Below are 16204 nucleotides of genomic sequence, written 5' to 3'. Positions count from 1 at the left end.
CGCCACCTGTCGCTATTTCTGCGCTCCGCACAACATTGGCAATCGCTTCTTCTTGGTCTCACGTTCTTTTCAACAGTCAGGTCTTGTTTTTAAGCACGTATTGCGGTACTGTACTTCACTCCACCAATACTATACAATAAACACATGTTTTTATTTTGAAAGCGCATTGACAATCACGATACAAAAGCCACAATTAAGGTCTCGTCGTTTGTTTCCTGCTGCTCAGTGTGATCCTCGCCGCCGCTCTTTGCTTCTTCCGGCCCTCAATCATCTCGGCTTGAGTTTTGACAAAGGCGGCGCTCAATGCCGACCGCCCGTCCTGCCCGTCCTGCTCGGCCTGAGCCGGCATGCTTTGCAACCACTGCTCGTAGTAACCGCGGAAGCCGTCAATTTGGAGCAGGTAGTTGTTGCGGGACTTGTACTGGAAGGAAAGGATGGAATAAAAGAGTGCATTAAAAGGGGAGATATGATGGCAAACGTGATTATACTTTGTTCTTGTAACATGGTGCTTTTTTTTTTTAAAGAATTAGTTAATACAGTTGCAAAAATATCAAAAAATACTGTGTCCACATTGTGATAATTGAGCGTATCATTTTGAGGGACAAAATAAATGCAATGTTGTATAACAATAGAAAGCTATGTGAATACTTTACGGATGGATGCATTGTGGGAAAAAAATGTCCCATGTTTTTTATGCAGTGTTGTCTGTAGAATTTTGAGGGGGGGGGGGAAATGAATGCATTGCCTTTTGGATAAGAATGTAATTTAGGATGTAGAAAAAGTGAAGCGCTGTCAACATATCTGAAAAATGTCTTTTTAATGGTGTGAAGATCAATCATCACGCCTCCTTGTTAAAGGAAAGTCAGTCAGTGTCAGTGGTCGCCACGGTTACCTTGTCAAAGTTGGGGGGGTACTGGGCAGCAAACTCCAGCTGTTTGATGATGACTTGGTTAGGCCACACCCCCTTGTCACGCATGCTTTTCAACAGCGTTTTGAGGTAAGCGTAATCCAGACGGCGACTCGCTCGGCCAATCAGGGCAGAGTACACGTGCGCGTTGGGTTGTAACCCCGCCTCCTGACAAAAAAAAAAAAACAGAGCCACCGTTCAGCCGACATGTCAATGATTACATGCAGTGCTGAAAATGTAAATATTTTTGTTCCTTATTTGGTGGAAATTAGAAAATGATTTTATGACTTTTTTAGTGAAAATGTAAATATTTTTGTCCCTTATTTGGTGGACTTTAGAAATTTATTTTATGACTTTTTTTTTTTTAAACATAAGATTAATTTCTCGGTATTCAATTCGTGTTGACTCAGCATGTTGATCAAGTTGTAATAGATTTTTTTTTTAAATTCAGCTAGTTTTAAGCAGGTTTGTTTTATTTAATTTTTTTTTCACTTTTGATTCATTTTATTATTATTTTTACTTTTTTAATTCCAAGAGTTTTTATTGAGAGCATGATTTTTTAAAAAAACACACAAATGTTATTTCTTTAAAGAAAACGTATTTTCAATGTCATCTTCGGTCAGTTTGTTAGTTGTGCTTTACAACGACATTACTGTACTTCCATGTCGGTGAGTAGTTGGAGTCCTTCCTTTTGTCTCTGACATCCCAGCGCCAGGCTCCCAAACGTCTGCACATCCACGGTCACGTGGCGCTGTCGCATTGCACTCAACACGGCCTGCAGACACACAGACAGACAAAATTCGAAATGAGCTTGGATTTGCAGTTTCACTTCAAGTCTTCTGCTGTGTAGGAAGGGGTCATCAATTTATACTTCATTTGCCTGATGAACTCTACCGAACAACAAGTGAAAAGGCATGGCATCATGCCATTTACTCGTCATAAATTAAACTTGACGCTTTGAGATGAGGATGGTTGTTTTTCCGCTCATATAGATAATAATGGATGACGGTTTTTGAGAACCTGAGACTGGTTGGCATTTGGACCGTCTTCATGTACACACGCACAAGGCATCCAACCCGATGACACAATACCTTGGCTGCATCCAGGTCCCCACTTCTGGCAGCCCTGCGAATGGCCGAGTTGAAAAAGGCGGCGTCCAACTTGACGCCGTGCCGTTTGGCCGCCTCCAATAGCGTCTCCAAAGACCGAAGACCGGGAGCCATGGTGTCCGCCAGCAGCGTCAGAGTCCGCAGGTCGGGCTCCAAGCCGCCCGCCGCCATCTTCTCCAGGACACCTCGGCCTCCGCCCAGCACGGCTAGTCTGTCGGACGCCCCTTCCACGGCTCCGAAGGAGATCAGGCCGCCGCCGCCGCCCTTTCCCTCCAGCAGGTCCAGCAGGTTCGGGGTGGAGTCGACGGGCAGGAGTGCAGATTCTGCCGGCGTGAGCGGCGCCGAGGAGTCTTGCGTCTCGCCACCCCCACTTGGGATGTCGGTTCGGCCGAGCAGTTGACGCTCCAGAAGATCAACGTCCACTCGTTTGCCTGACTTGATGTGGGACTGGTTTGACTGGAGCAGGATGCCGGAGGCCAGTCCGGGGTCACCCATCCCACAATCCCTCGCGGTCCTCAAGAGCAGGTTGTAGTTCTTGGAGTCGGGAGCCAGGCCGGACTTGAGCATCTGCCGCCACACCTGTAAACGCAAAAACGACCAACAAGAACAACAACAAGACAAAAGCTGCATTTAATCCATCGGAGAAACAGCTGCTGCTGTTTTGGTCAGCAACAGACCTGCAAAGCCAGCCTGAATCCGAGCTCTTTGTCGTTCACACATGCCATCAGCAAGTAGTGAAACGTCTCCTGAGTAACGGCGTGACCGACATCCAGCATTTCCTGGAAAAGGACAAACACACCATTAAGCACAAATACGATCAAAAAAAAAAAAAACTCTACAGATATGACAGACTGTGTTTTTTTTTTCTTCACCCTGAGCGTGTGCATGCAGGCGTGCAGGTTGCCGCCGAGCGCGTGCCACTTGAGGACGGCGTGGTAGGTGGCGGCGCCGAGGGCGAGCTTCTTGCGTCTCACTTCCTGCTCCAGCTTGAGCGCCTTCTCCAGAGCCGCGCGTCTGTGCGGCGACTCTGCGCAGGCGTTGAACAGAGCCGTGTAGGTGGCGTCCGACGCCTCGAGACCTCGCTTCTTCAGCTGCAAGGCACGCGTGTTCAAAACAAAAAATGCAGTTTTTAACAGACTTTTACATCGTATATATAAAATCAAAAAGGAACGCGTGCTAAGAATAAAAAGAATTGATCTTTCATATGAAAAGAAATTGGCGTTTACGTTTATTTAAACAGTTGGCTGAATGAACACTTTGGGATCATCTTAAATCACCAATTTAATTAATTTAACCAAAAGACATAAATCAGGGCTATCAAAGTCCTTATTGTCGTGGGCCGGCCACATTTTAGTTAGCCTTTCCCTTGGAGGGCCGTTATGGCTGGCAGCATATAAAAAACGTCAATCATAACAGTTTATTCAACTCTTGAGTACGTTACTGTAACGAGGGGTTTGTTCACAAGAAAATTCTTATAATATGTGACCAATGTATTAAATATGAGAATTTTACATTTTTTAAAGTTTGATTTGCTTTCGCAGGCCACATCAAATGATGTGGCGGGCCAGATCCGGCCCCCGGACCTCGAGTTTGACACCTGTGACATAAATGAATACTTAAAGACATCTTAATATAAATAATTTTACGAATATATACGAACATGAAGAAAAAAAGTTCATATATTTTTTTTTTACTACACGTGTGTGCCATGCGAGACGTCCTCACGTCATTGTAGAGCTTGAAAGCCTTGTTGAGGTGTCCGGCTCGCCCGCAGCCTCCGATGAGCACGCTGTAGTTGTACTCCTCGGGCTGCAGCCGCTCTCCGCGCAGCATGTCTTGCTCAAACATCTCCAAGGCCTCCTCAAGCTTAAATGTCCGCATTTCCATCGATCAGCATTTTGTTGTTATTCGGGCATTGTGTGGTAAAGTACTTTGTCTCCAGACTTGGACCTTGCCTGGGTGCTAGAGTCTCTTGAAGACTCGAACTTTAATTTCTACGTGGCATTATCAATTTTCTTGGGACTAGGTTACAAATAACACTCACCTTGCCAGCTTTAATCAGCTTCTTGCATTGTAAGAAGTACCAATAGGTGGTATTTCTCCTGCCGGGCCTGCGTGAAGTTTCCTCCAGCTTCTGGTCGTCGTCGTCTTGTTGGTAGTTCAGGTCCAACATCTCCGGGCTAACTTTACGAAACGACCTCCGGCCGGAAATTTCGGCGGAAAGGGTGCCGAAGTCTTCATCAGACGGCGAGGGGAACTCCGCGTCCTGCCGCCACGCGGAATCTGACACGGAGATCCGTCTGACGTGCACACCGCCGGGAGTGAGGAAGAGCCTCATCGCGGGCGATGGTGGCGCTCCATAGCGGCAAGCAGCTCGCTTGGTGAGCGCGGATAGACGGGACAATTTAGCACCCATGAGTGACATGGTTGCCCCATTTCGGCAGCACAAAGTTGCCAAGGAAGGGAGCATGGTTAAAAAAATAAAACGAACAGATTCCAGGGCCCAAAGAAGCTATTAATCATCTATAGACCATTTATCGTGTTGTTTGACGAAACTGCCCGGCTGTGTCATGCGCGCCGCCATGTTTGATAAGACAGGAGTAATCGAGAGTCGAGCAAATAAAAACGAGACCAAATATGATCAACTCTTCTGGCACAATTGAAATGCAAATCAGAATAACATTGCTAAGCAAAAGAAAAATACAAAAAATAAATACATGAAACAGATTGAAAAAGTAACATTAAAAATATATTTGATCATTTAAAATAAAACTAAAAATTCTATGATGGAAGCTAAGACTTTTTACGAGTTAACATTTGAATATGTATCATTTTAATTTCCTTTTAGTTCCGGATTTTATTGTGAAAGGGACAAAGGTATTTTAAAAAATCATAATTTATTGTAACTGTAGGTCCAACATATACATTTGTAAACAAATACATCTATTCATTTGGCACTTATAAAAGAGTGGCATGTTAGCCCCCCCCCCCCCCCGCCCCCAACCATTTTTTTTTGCCCATTTGAGGCATACAAGGTAAAATTAGAAAGAAATGTGCTTGAAAATGGTACAAAACAAGCCAAATCAGTCATTTCAAGTGTCAACTTCAGCAGCAGCACCACCAATGGCGTTAGGATTGTGTTGGCATCACCATGATGACAAATGCGGCGGCTGGGCCACGTGACTCTGAAATAACGTGGTGCCGTCCAGCAGGGTAAGCGGGATGTCTCTGATGACGGAAGGCAGGTCTTCGTGCTGTATCGGGTAAATGACCGCAGAGAGGCCCGGGCGCTGGGAGGAAAACCTGCAAGAGAAACGCACAAAATATTAACAACGCATGTCATGTCATCGTCAACACCGCTTATGCTGTACAGGGTCACTCGGGAGTCAGAGTCCAACCCGGCTGACTTGGGGCGAAAGGCAAAATCCTGAACTGGTTGCCAGCCAGTCGCAGAGCAAAAAAAAAAAAAAAAGAGACCAACAACCACAGCCACACCGTCAATGAGCAGGAACCGAACCCACGCTGCCTGCACTTAGCCAAAACATGAATTGCTAATATAAATCACACAGCCATAAATTTGTGCTTCTATGCAGACCTGTCGAGGAGAGTTTTCTGGAGATTGCGGCAGGCCACCAAGGTGCCACCGGTGAACATGTGGTACATGACCAGGCGGCCGCAGCGCTCCACAAATGACTCGGCCGCCGCCCCCTCGAAGGAGCCGTTGCGCGAGATGAGGCAAAAGCGTTGCAGGCGGGAGCAGCAGGAGAGGGCGTCGAAGAAGGACGAGTTGGCGTTCAAATAGGGCTGCTCTAACCTGAACATACACAAGCGCAACAAAAATGGTCAAAATGAGACGAAAATGTGACCGTGAAAATTTCCCAAACAGCCTCAAAAACAAATCACCAGTTCGAGCATTTTCATGTGTAGATTTTTCATGGCAGGCACGTCGAACAAATGCTTTCGGGGGCGTCCGCGTTACCTGAGTTCTCGTAGCTGCGAACAGTTTCTAAGCGCCTCCAGCAGGGAGGCGCTATAGTTCATGATCTTCAGTGTGCCGATGTTGGCGAGCGACAACATCTGCAGGTCCTTGCACCGCGTCACCAGGTGGACGAGTCCCGTGCCTCGCAGGACGCCGGGCAGGCCGGCCAGCGTCAGGCGGCGCAACCGCCGAAAACCTCCCAGCGCCGCCAGGTGGGCGTCGCCCACGCCGCGGGCCCACGCGCACATGCCGCGGGGCTCCACGCTGGCTCGGGTGCACGGCTCCAGGCGGGGCAGCGCCGAGACGAAACCCGGCCCGATGAGCTCCAAGGCCTCTAAGGAGACGCATCCGGCGGCCAGGTGGCCGATTCCCAAGGTGCTGCCCCCGACAGCTGCGGAGAGTAGATCAAAAGATTTGTTCAAATCCAAACTATAGTGCAGGTAAGAATTCCGTTTCAAAACAAAATTCAAGAACGGCGGTTGACAGACGAGATTCCGGCCCGACACCAGCGCTCTTTTCTTTATCCTCAACGTAAAATGACTCATAAATTAAGAATCTCACCGGGTCACTTGGGTACGAGTAGATTCTTTTTCATTTGGGTCGGCACGACTGCTCTATTTATTGTACGGTTTAATTCTTTATATTCTTTTGAATTATGATATTACTCTGTTTGTGCTAAAATTCCTTATTTAAAAAAAAAAAACCGTTGTGGGGCAGGTTAAACAAAAATTGTTCCATTCATTTCACCGGGGATAGACGCAGTTGTTGAGAGTTTCGAGCATGTTTGCAGAACGAATTATTATCACAATGAAAATACGGTGTTATGAGCTCACATTTTCAATTTCATTTTTGTGCGTGTGGGTATTTTGCCATCTTTTTTAATGACATTTTATGGCAGAGGGCCCAACCGATTAAATACGATGCAGATTTTGATATTTGGCATCAGAAAATTCCAATAAGGGATTAATTGAAAATAAACTCAATTAATTTGCCAAATTTCAAGATTAATTGAATTGAATAATTCGATTAATTAATTGAAAATAAACTCAATTAATCAATTAATTTGCCAATTTTCAAAGAGTTACTATTGGCTATTATTTTATTTTTATGATTGTTTTATAGAGTAGAATACTGCAGTAGAGTGCTATTTTTCTTCTTAAAAAAAAAAAACACTAAACATTCCGCAATTTTCTTCTGGTTGTTGTAGCGGGTGTTCCAACATCTTCGCACCAACCTTGGCTTCCCGTTTCCGTCCCGACTTTGTAGTTCTGCACGCCCACCCGAGGTAGTTTTTTCAAGCCGCGTAAGAGTAAGGATGGCGAGTTCTGCGCGGCACACAGAGGCGACTGGACGCCGTCGGAAAGGGCGCAGGCCGGGAGGGTGAGCGAGCGAAGGTGCCGGAGTCTCGCCAGGCTGGCGCACAGATGGGGCGCGGCCGGCGGGAGCGCGGCGGCGTGCTCGTGGTGGTAGTGCGTGTTCATCAGGTTCAAGTGGCGCAGGTTGAGGCAGCGGGAGGCCAGTCGGCTCATGGTGGCCGGGAGCAGCTGATCCTCGGCGCCGCGGCCCTCCGAGTACGGCGCGTGGTTGATGCCGCTCAAGTTGAGGCTCAGCAGCCGCGAGGCGTCTCGCACGCCGCCCTCCAATAGAGACCGGAACACCTGGCGAGTACAGTAGGTAGGGAGCCAAGTGTTCATTCCGTCACACTTTTGACAGATTAATTAAAATGACATGGCGACATGTGCTTATTATCGAGCTATAACAACATATACAAGGTAACGCAATGTGCTTCGCATTTCCAAAAGCAAAACAACTAAAGGCAGTCGAGCACAACGCAAAGAGAACAAAAGTATCTGACCAAGATTGCTTCACCACACATTCCCGCCAAGTGATTTCAAGCCATTTAAAAAGAACGAAAAAAACAGGAGCTTTCTCAAATTACTAAAAGAAGTTACAGTGAAATTGATTTCAAATACCTTAAATCGAAAGGGGTTTGGCTCCAGTTTAAAAAGAAACACTTCACTTGGGGCTGACTCGGCTTCTGTTTTTCCATTTCTGTGTTGCATAACAGCTAAATGCTAGTTTAGCCATGTTTACTTTGAAACCTGAGCTCCACTAATTGAGCCGAGTCTGCAGGAAGACAATTAGATGTTCTTTTTCAATGGTCTTATTAAAAAAAAATAGATTTTTGCCATAATTGAAAGGATTATTGACATTTCAATGAATTTCAAGGGCGGCCCAGTAGTCCAGTGGCTAGCACGTCGGCTTCACAGTGCAGAGGTACCGGGTTCGATTCCAGCTCCGGCCTCCCCGTGTGGAGTCTGCATGTTCTCCCCGGGCCTGCGTGGGTTTTCTCCGGGTGCTCCGGTTTCCTCCCACATTCCAAAAACATGCTTGGCAGGCTGATTGAACACTCTAAATTGTCCCTAGGTGTGAGTGTGAGTGTGGGTGTTTGTTCGTCTCTGTGTGCCCTGCGATTGGCTGGCAACCGATTCAGGGTGTCCCCCGCCTACTGCCCGAAGACAGCTGGGATAGGCTCCAGCACCCCGCGCGACCATAGTGAGGATCAAGCGGTTAGGAAGATGAATGAATGAATGAATGAATGAATTTCAATGGGTCAAATTTGACATACGAGCTTGGTGCGGAACAAAAAAAAACTCGTGAGTCAAGGCACCATTGTATTGCAGTTTTTTGGCTTCATTTTAGTTTGGAGCGTTTTTGTTTTTTGTATTTTTTGGTGTGTGTGTGTGTGTTCTCACCTGCGGCCACAGGGCAGGACAGCGGCTGAAGCTCAGGTGCTTGGGGCTGGTGCCCTCCAGCGCCTGCTTCAATGACGAAGAGTCCAGCCAAGAGCGGGGGAACTGCAGGGCCTCCAGGTCGCCTCGCAGGCCCAAGCTCTGCGCCAAGGAGGGGGCGGTGGGCCAGCGGGCCGGGTTGGCGCCGGGGACGGACACCAGGAAAACGCGCAGGCGCTCCGGAACGTGAACACTAAACACGGCCAGGTAGAGCAGCAGCAAGGTCTGGTTGACCTAAAGCGCAAAACAAACGTCGCCTTTCGTGGCTTTTGTCGGCAAATTGTTGTTTCTAAAAATGTATCACTATCGTAAAAGTGAAATGGATGTAAAAATACTCGTGGGTTTTGGGGGGGGGGCGAACCTCTCCCGGAGCCAGTCGGGCGCTGAACTCCTCCAGCCGCTCGTAGTGCGGCACGCTGCTCTGACCCACCATCAGGTGGCAGCTGACGCCGGTGCCCTCCCTGGTCACGTCCGAGATGTCGAACTGCAGCGCCAGCCTGACGGCACACAAACGCAACGCAATACTTTTGCATCTTACTCGCATGAGAGTAAGCCGTGTGGAAAAAATACCGTCCCAGTTTCGTGCTCTATATTGCAGACGAAACAGGCAGGATTGCTTTGAATCATAAGATAAGATAAGATAAGATAAGATAATATCCTTTATTCGTCTCACACTGGGGAAATTTACAGCCTCCAGCAGCAAGAATGTATGTAGAAAGAAGAAGAGAAAAAAAAAAAACAACAACAAACATCTTTCAATTAAATACAATATGAACACAAATGGATAAATCGCAGTACTATTTACAATTTACCTTCACATCATTTAATTATTATTATTATTATTATGATTGTTATTTTTTATATTTAATCAATATCATTTTTTTTACACAGACCATTGCATTTTATTTTGTAATTTAGCCGATATGATACTTTAAAACTTTCTATTGTCATTTTACTTGAATTTTCTATTTGTATTATATGTACTGAAACATGCATTTTAAATCTATATAAATTTACAAATGATATACAATTCACAAAATTACATATGTCTGTAATTGGATATCTGTGAAATATTTCTTCTGAACAAAACTCTTGAATTAAATTTTTGTTTTTAAACCTATTTTTAGCCTTAGAACTTTAAAAAATTGCCTGACAAAGCACATATTTTTAATTTAATTCCGATTTTTGTGCATGGTTTAACTGTACATGCTAACATGTGCAGTTATAATTGGTGTTTTAGTTTTGACATTAATTTTCATGCATTTTTAAAAAGCGTATCTTACATTTGAAATTTAAACACATTCACTGTAATGTCATATGAATTTACCTGTACAAATTATTTTTCATACAATTCTTTTGATGTTAATTTGCACCTATTTTTTTACATCATTCTTCATGGTTTAATTTCATTTTCCGTTGTAATCTAAGCTTGACATTTGATTTACATTTTTTTCTATTTATTTGTGCGTTTCATTTTATACTTTTTACCACAATTAATTTTGACAGGAAACATCACCCTTACTACAAATATTTTTTCTGAACATATGTGAATTCAATTATAAATTTAAATGTTCTACGCCACAACCCCCCCCCCAAAAAAATTGAATCAATTTTTTTTACTTTTAATGACATTTTCATTCAGAATTTCCTTTTAGTTATTTTTTTATCGTGAACTGATTAAAAATAATAATAATTTACAATAAATGTTGTAGGATGGCCAAAGTCCATCCTGGACACTAAGAATGAAGACCTAGAAATGGTCGGGTGGCTCCCGCGCGGTCCTTACTTGCGAAGCTGAGCGCAGCAGGGCACCACGCCGTAGCTGGGGGTCAGCAAGGTCTGCCGCAGCTCGGCCAAGCGGCTGAGTCGGTCCACCGCCTCTCCCGCCAACTTGCCGGCGTCGAAGCCCGGCTGCACGTCGAAGGCCAGCGAGCGCAGCAGAGGCAGCGAGGACACCAAGCGAGAGAGGCGCGACGCCGTCATCCGGCACCCGCTCAGGTCCAGACGCGTCACCGCCTTGCAGCGTCCCACCGAGTCCACCGCGCCGCTGTTCAGCCAATAGACGCCGTTGAGGCTCAGGGACTGCACGTGATTCGACAGCTGCCGCAGGGTGTGGCAAACCGTCTGATCATCCATCTGCGCAAGAAGAGGGGACAAATATGAGGAAGATGACAGATAAACGAACTGTACACCCGTTTGTCTCCCTGCGTGTGACATGCATGTCCATCTATTATTCTGCCCGTGTGCGTACCGTGTACTCCTCTGTCAGGCATACGTGCGCTAGCAGACTCTTGTCGCGGCACAGCGTTTGCAGCCGTTGGCAGACGGGCGCCACGTTGGTGAGCAGGTCGCACACGGGCACGTGGCGCAGGATGTGCAGAAGGATCTCGTCAGACAGATCGGACATGCCGACCGCTGCCGACGCCATCGCGAGGTCTTCCTCGGCCTGGCCTGCATTGAAACGTTGACCAACAAAATGGAGACAGAGCATGACCTACGCTTGATTTTTTTGTGTTTTCACTGTAAAATGTTGCCCAGAAATGTTGTTATAATTAAATACATTTCTATATTTAGTTAAAATAAAAATGTAGTAAAAAAAACTGTACATGAGCAACATAAACACATTTTATACAGTATTACTGTACCTGAAAGTTCTACACATAAATGATAGAAATCGTTTTTATTCATTTTAAATCGTGAAACGTAATACAAATGACAAACGTCCTTGAGCTAATAATCGTTCTTAAAATTATTATATATTTTTTTTTATGTCTGACGGTTTTTATACAATTACGAAAGAGTGGAGTTCACAGAATTTTTTTTTAAAAATCTTCAGAGTGAGGCGTTTGAAAGCGATCCGGAAAGGAGATACTTTCTTGAGTCATGCTGTTGATTCATAGCAGTTAAAATATCCCTCCGATCACTCATGGTGGACATACACGGAATCAGAATCGCCTGTATTGTCATTGTATAGCATACAACGAAATTTGGGTGCATTTCGTAAAAAATAAAATAAAATAGAATAAAATAACGGCGAACCAGCAGACTGGGAGAAATTTTCGCCACGAACAGAACTGTGACGTTGAAGATCACCTGGCGACGTACCAATTAGCCTACATGCTACATGGTGCTAAATTATTTATCCTCCCACCTGGTGAACTTTTCGCTCCTTCGACGTCTGAAATGTCAGCAGCGCCGCTCAGCGTGGACACCATTGACACTTATTTTTTTTAGACGTCAGGTGCTCAGCCGCTGAGGAGACATGTTCGCTTTCGGGCTTCAATTCTCCTCCCCACCGCCTCCCGCTTCGCCTTCTTGGCATGCACGGACATCATTCATCGCTGCAAGACGGCGGAAGAATTTACGCGTTGCACCCAACGTCAAAGCAATCTATTTCCGAATAATCGATCAGTCCGAGGAAGATGACGACAGCCTCACGCAATTAGTATCAGCGGGAGAATTGGTGAATTGGAACTTCTCGAGTGGAGTTGACGCTCATAATTCCCCTTGGATCTTCCAATTCTGAATTTAATTTGGGTTAATCACATGTCCGTCATCTGTCAAAACAAATCGCTGATGCACGTCGTCTGGTGTGAACATGACATTTAAAACAAGATCTTTTAAAAGGCGACTTTCTGGAGATTTGAATGGTGCCCAACATTTTACAGTTGTCAAATTTGAAATGGAATTTGGAGAGATCTTGTAGTGTTTTCAAGTCCTAATCAACATTCTAAATTCATTTTCAAGGCAGATTGTGTGAAAATAAATTAGACGAACATATGACTCGCCTTTTCTTTCTGTTTTCAAACATCCATAGTTCAGTGACAGGAGCGCTTAGTTTATTTCATTATTATTTTTAATAGTAATAATAATTCATTATTAATATTTATGTATTTATTGATATATACATTTACAACAAAATTGACAATAAAGTCAAGTCAACAGTATTTATAGTTGTACTTGATACTTGATATAAATCGTCTGTTGCAACCATTTATGCTAAATTAAGCAAAACTAATGTCGAACGCTACATTAAGCCAAGCTAATGTCATGAATGGCTTATCAACATTCTGATTGCTAATTACTCAATTCAACTGTATTTATATTTAAAAAGCTAAAGCTGTACTCCCAAACAAAGTGCTCTGCATAAAGTAAAAAACGGACATTAAAAAAACAAAAAACAAAGTTAAAACAATACATTTATAACAAACATTAAATTCCTTGCCTTCGTCAAATGCTCAAATGGCAGGGATTGGTTTATTACTGCAGTTGTATATGCAAAAAAAAAATATGACACCAACACCGGCTGCAGCCCTCGTGATGATGTAGTCTTAGCTGAGATGAAGTCATTCCCCAGCTAAGTTGTTCGGCTTCCTTAGTTTGGCGACACGGCGCGGCTCCTCAGACAGCCGCAGGTGAGGTACTTCATGGCGCTCATGCTGATGTGCATGAGCGAGCCCAGGTTGAAGAGCATGTGGTAGAAGGCGCGGACCGACAGGCCGCCCGTCTCGTCGGCGTACTTGAGGGCCACTATGGGCGTGTACAAAGGGTTGGTGAGATTGCGGAATCGCGGACTGCTGGCTTCCATCACCTTCTTGGTGCACTGTGAAAAAAAAAATGGCAGCCGTGGCAAGAGTACTCGCACTGTGGACTGAAGCAGGAGCATGTATACAGTACTCGTGTCCAAAAAAAAAATAAAATAAGGTCTTACTCTGGCTATGTCATCCGGCGTTTGTCCCAACGTCTCAAAAATGTCCACGGAAGACGGCAGGTAGACGTTCTTGAAGTCGTGCACAGTGTCCGGGTCGGTCCCCGGGTACTCCTTCTGCCGCACGTCTTGTATCATCTTGGCCTCAAACTCCGTGTGAACTGGGCCGGGCTCGATCATCGACAAGCTGAGAAGGCAAAACCGCCAAATATGGCATCACAATTCGGTATTATGTATGAACGGCGGTTCTCAAAAACTGAGCTCCAAGGCTCCCTCGGGCGTAGCTTTCGGGGAGCTTTTGCTAATCCGGGTCAACGTGGCGTTAAGGGGACCACACTGTATTTATGAATAATTGGTGTTCAAATTGTGAGAGGGTCCTAGGGGGTGGGGGTGGGGGGGGGGGGTCACCTCCAGTGTAAGGATTCCTGACATATCAAATGATGCTTACTCACGTGACGTTGAACTTGAGCAGCTGCACGGCCAGACTCTCGCAGAAGCCCTCCATGGCAAACTTGGAAGCCGCGTAGACGTCGTTGAAGACCACTCCTGGTCGAAAGAAAAACAACCAAAAGAGGCTCTCTTGTATATAGGAGTGGAATCGGTCCGTAAAAGATTTTTTTTTTGTTAATTTACAATAAAGGATGAATGTTCATCCGTCTATCTATGCCAGCAGTTGGTCGTTGGTCGTGAGAGGGCGTGACCTTAACTTCTCTTCCACTAGATGGCAGCACACTGAATTGTTGCCATTGATACGACAGAACAATCGCTTCGCGTTTTGACTAAAAAAGGCCAAGAGTCCACACTAAGCGAGTGAATTTGTGAGTAAAGTTGAACACATTTCCCCCCCCTCCCAGCGTTCTTGAGTGCGGCTCTCGGAAGTGGCCGCCGCCCACCTTGGAGTCCCATGACACTGCTGACCACGATGATGTGCCCCCCTTTGCGTCTCTTCATGTCAGGCATCACTTCCTTGATCATTCGGATCACGCCGAAGACGTTGGTTTCGAACACCTTCTTCATCTCCTCGATAGGAATGCTCTCCAGGGGGCCCACCAGGCCGATGCCCGCGTTGTTGACTAGTCGGGATGGGGGGGGGAGAAAAAAACACAAACTTGGTTCCGTGAATTGGCTCGGGTAGGTCACGACATCGTCGGAGTCTGCGGTGTTTCTGGTCGCAGCACGCCGGGCGACTCACTCAGGACATCGACGTGGCGATCCTTGATGCCGTCGATGCACCGTTTGACCGACTGGTCGCTGCACACGTCCAGCACGGCCAGAGAGAGCGTTTTCCCATACGCCTCGCCGGCGGCTTCCACCAACTTGTCCTTGCGCTTCAGGTCCCGCATGGTAGCCACCACTGCGGACGGAGCAAGCAAAGCAAATACCCTCCGGCGCTACTTGAATTGCCTTTGACTGTCATAACACAGCACTTCGTTCGCCACGCGACTAATTTTGTGACGATCTCCACTTGTGCGATTTCCAGCGAAGGGGAGATTACGGATACAAGCGGCCGAAATGAGTTTTCTCCGCAGGGTGTCCGGGCTCTCCCTTAGAGATAAGGTGAGAAGCTCGGTCATCTGGGAGGGGCTCCGAGTCGAGCCGCTTCTCCTCCACATCGAGAGGAGCCAGATGAGGTGGCTTGGGCATCTGATTCGGATGCCTCCTGAGCGCCTCCCCAGTGAGGTGTTCCGGGCATATCCCACCGGGAGGAGACCCCAAGGAAGACCCAGGACACGCTGGAGAGACTATGTCACCCAGCTTGCCTGGGAACGACTCGGGATCCCCCGGGGAGAGCTGGAAGAAGTAGCTAGGGAGAGGGAAGTCTGGGCTTCCCTGCTAAAGCTGTTGCCCCCGCGACCCGGCCCCGGATAAGCGGTAGATGATGGATGGATGGATGGATGGATGGGAGATTACGGCTCGACCAGGCTATAAAAAGACGGACGGTCGCTACGCCGCGCCGTGTCAAACTGAGTTCACTGGCTGAAGTGGTGTCAATGGACGGATCGGATGAAGCTTGATGCTAAAGACGCTCACGTGCGTCAAATGTAACGCAAAGTAGCCTTGGCGGACTCTCTGCGCGCATGAGATACTTGACGTATTGGTATTAGCGTCCCAGAATAGCCCTCAACAACCCCCCCTCCCCCCCCCCCCCCCATTATTATTGCAAGGTATCTTCCCCCTACCATGGTAGCGCTTGTCCGCGTCCTTGGCCAGCATGACGGCCATCCTCAGGCCGATGCCCGACGAGCAGCCGGTGATCAAAACCACTTTCTGGCCGCCGCTCGCCATCTGTGTCCGCTGAAGGCCGAGGCGGCGCGGGATGAGTGCCCGCGCCCTAAGAGGATCAAAGTCACATGGACAAGACGCCGGCGGATTAAGCTCGGTGAGTCCCGCGGCTCGGGTCCGCTGCGGCACGGCCTCCCCCTTCTTTTTTTTTTTTTCTGTTTTTATTTATGGGCGGCCCGGTAGCCCAGTGGTTAGCACGTCGGCTTCACAGTGCAGAGGTACCGGGTTCGATTCCAGCTCCGGCCCCTCCCTGTGTGGAGTTTGCATGTTCTCCTCCCCGGGCCTGCGTGGCTTTTCTCCGGGTGCTCCGGTATCCTCCCACATTCCCAAAACATGCGTGGCAGGCTGATTGGACGCTCTAAATTGTCCCTAAGTGTGAGTGTGGGCGTGGATGGTTGTTCGTTTCTGTGTGCCCTGCGATTGGCT

At 46.8% G+C, this 16204-nt stretch overlaps 3 protein-coding genes across 3 annotated transcripts; all 3 read right to left on the bottom strand.

Moving 5' to 3' along the window:
- Positions 1-132: 132 nt before the first annotated feature.
- ptcd1 (pentatricopeptide repeat domain 1) lies at positions 133-4624 on the bottom strand. Its single transcript, XM_052084027.1, has 8 exons — positions 4061-4624; positions 3742-3882; positions 2889-3107; positions 2694-2795; positions 1999-2595; positions 1566-1682; positions 893-1075; positions 133-421 (listed from the first exon to the last, which is right to left on the bottom strand). The coding sequence occupies exons 1-8, from the start codon at positions 4484-4486 to the stop codon at positions 194-196; spliced, it is 2013 nt and encodes a 670-aa protein (XP_051939987.1). The 5' UTR covers positions 4487-4624; the 3' UTR covers positions 133-193.
- A 272-nt stretch (positions 4625-4896) lies between these two features.
- On the bottom strand, positions 4897-12143 carry fbxl18 (F-box and leucine-rich repeat protein 18). Its single transcript, XM_052084021.1, has 9 exons — positions 11939-12143; positions 11039-11238; positions 10574-10923; positions 9149-9284; positions 8752-9021; positions 7230-7653; positions 5996-6386; positions 5612-5830; positions 4897-5319 (listed from the first exon to the last, which is right to left on the bottom strand). The coding sequence occupies exons 1-9, from the start codon at positions 12000-12002 to the stop codon at positions 5163-5165; spliced, it is 2211 nt and encodes a 736-aa protein (XP_051939981.1). The 5' UTR covers positions 12003-12143; the 3' UTR covers positions 4897-5162.
- Positions 12144-13162: 1019 nt separating this feature from the next.
- Positions 13163-15908, bottom strand: LOC127613136 (retinol dehydrogenase 8-like). The gene is made up of 6 exons (XM_052084047.1): positions 15676-15908; positions 14688-14849; positions 14389-14568; positions 13948-14041; positions 13499-13682; positions 13163-13390 (listed from the first exon to the last, which is right to left on the bottom strand). Exons 1-6 carry the CDS (start codon positions 15779-15781, stop codon positions 13163-13165), a joined length of 954 nt encoding a protein of 317 aa, XP_051940007.1. The 5' UTR covers positions 15782-15908.
- Positions 15909-16204: the final 296 nt, after the last annotated feature.

The sequence above is a fragment of the Hippocampus zosterae genome, chromosome 13 (genome assembly GCF_025434085.1).
Source record: "Hippocampus zosterae strain Florida chromosome 13, ASM2543408v3, whole genome shotgun sequence".
Lineage (NCBI taxonomy): Eukaryota > Metazoa > Chordata > Actinopteri > Syngnathiformes > Syngnathidae > Hippocampus > Hippocampus zosterae.
Note: the sequence above shows the minus strand (reverse complement) of the source record. Positions and strands in the feature narration are given on the sequence as shown.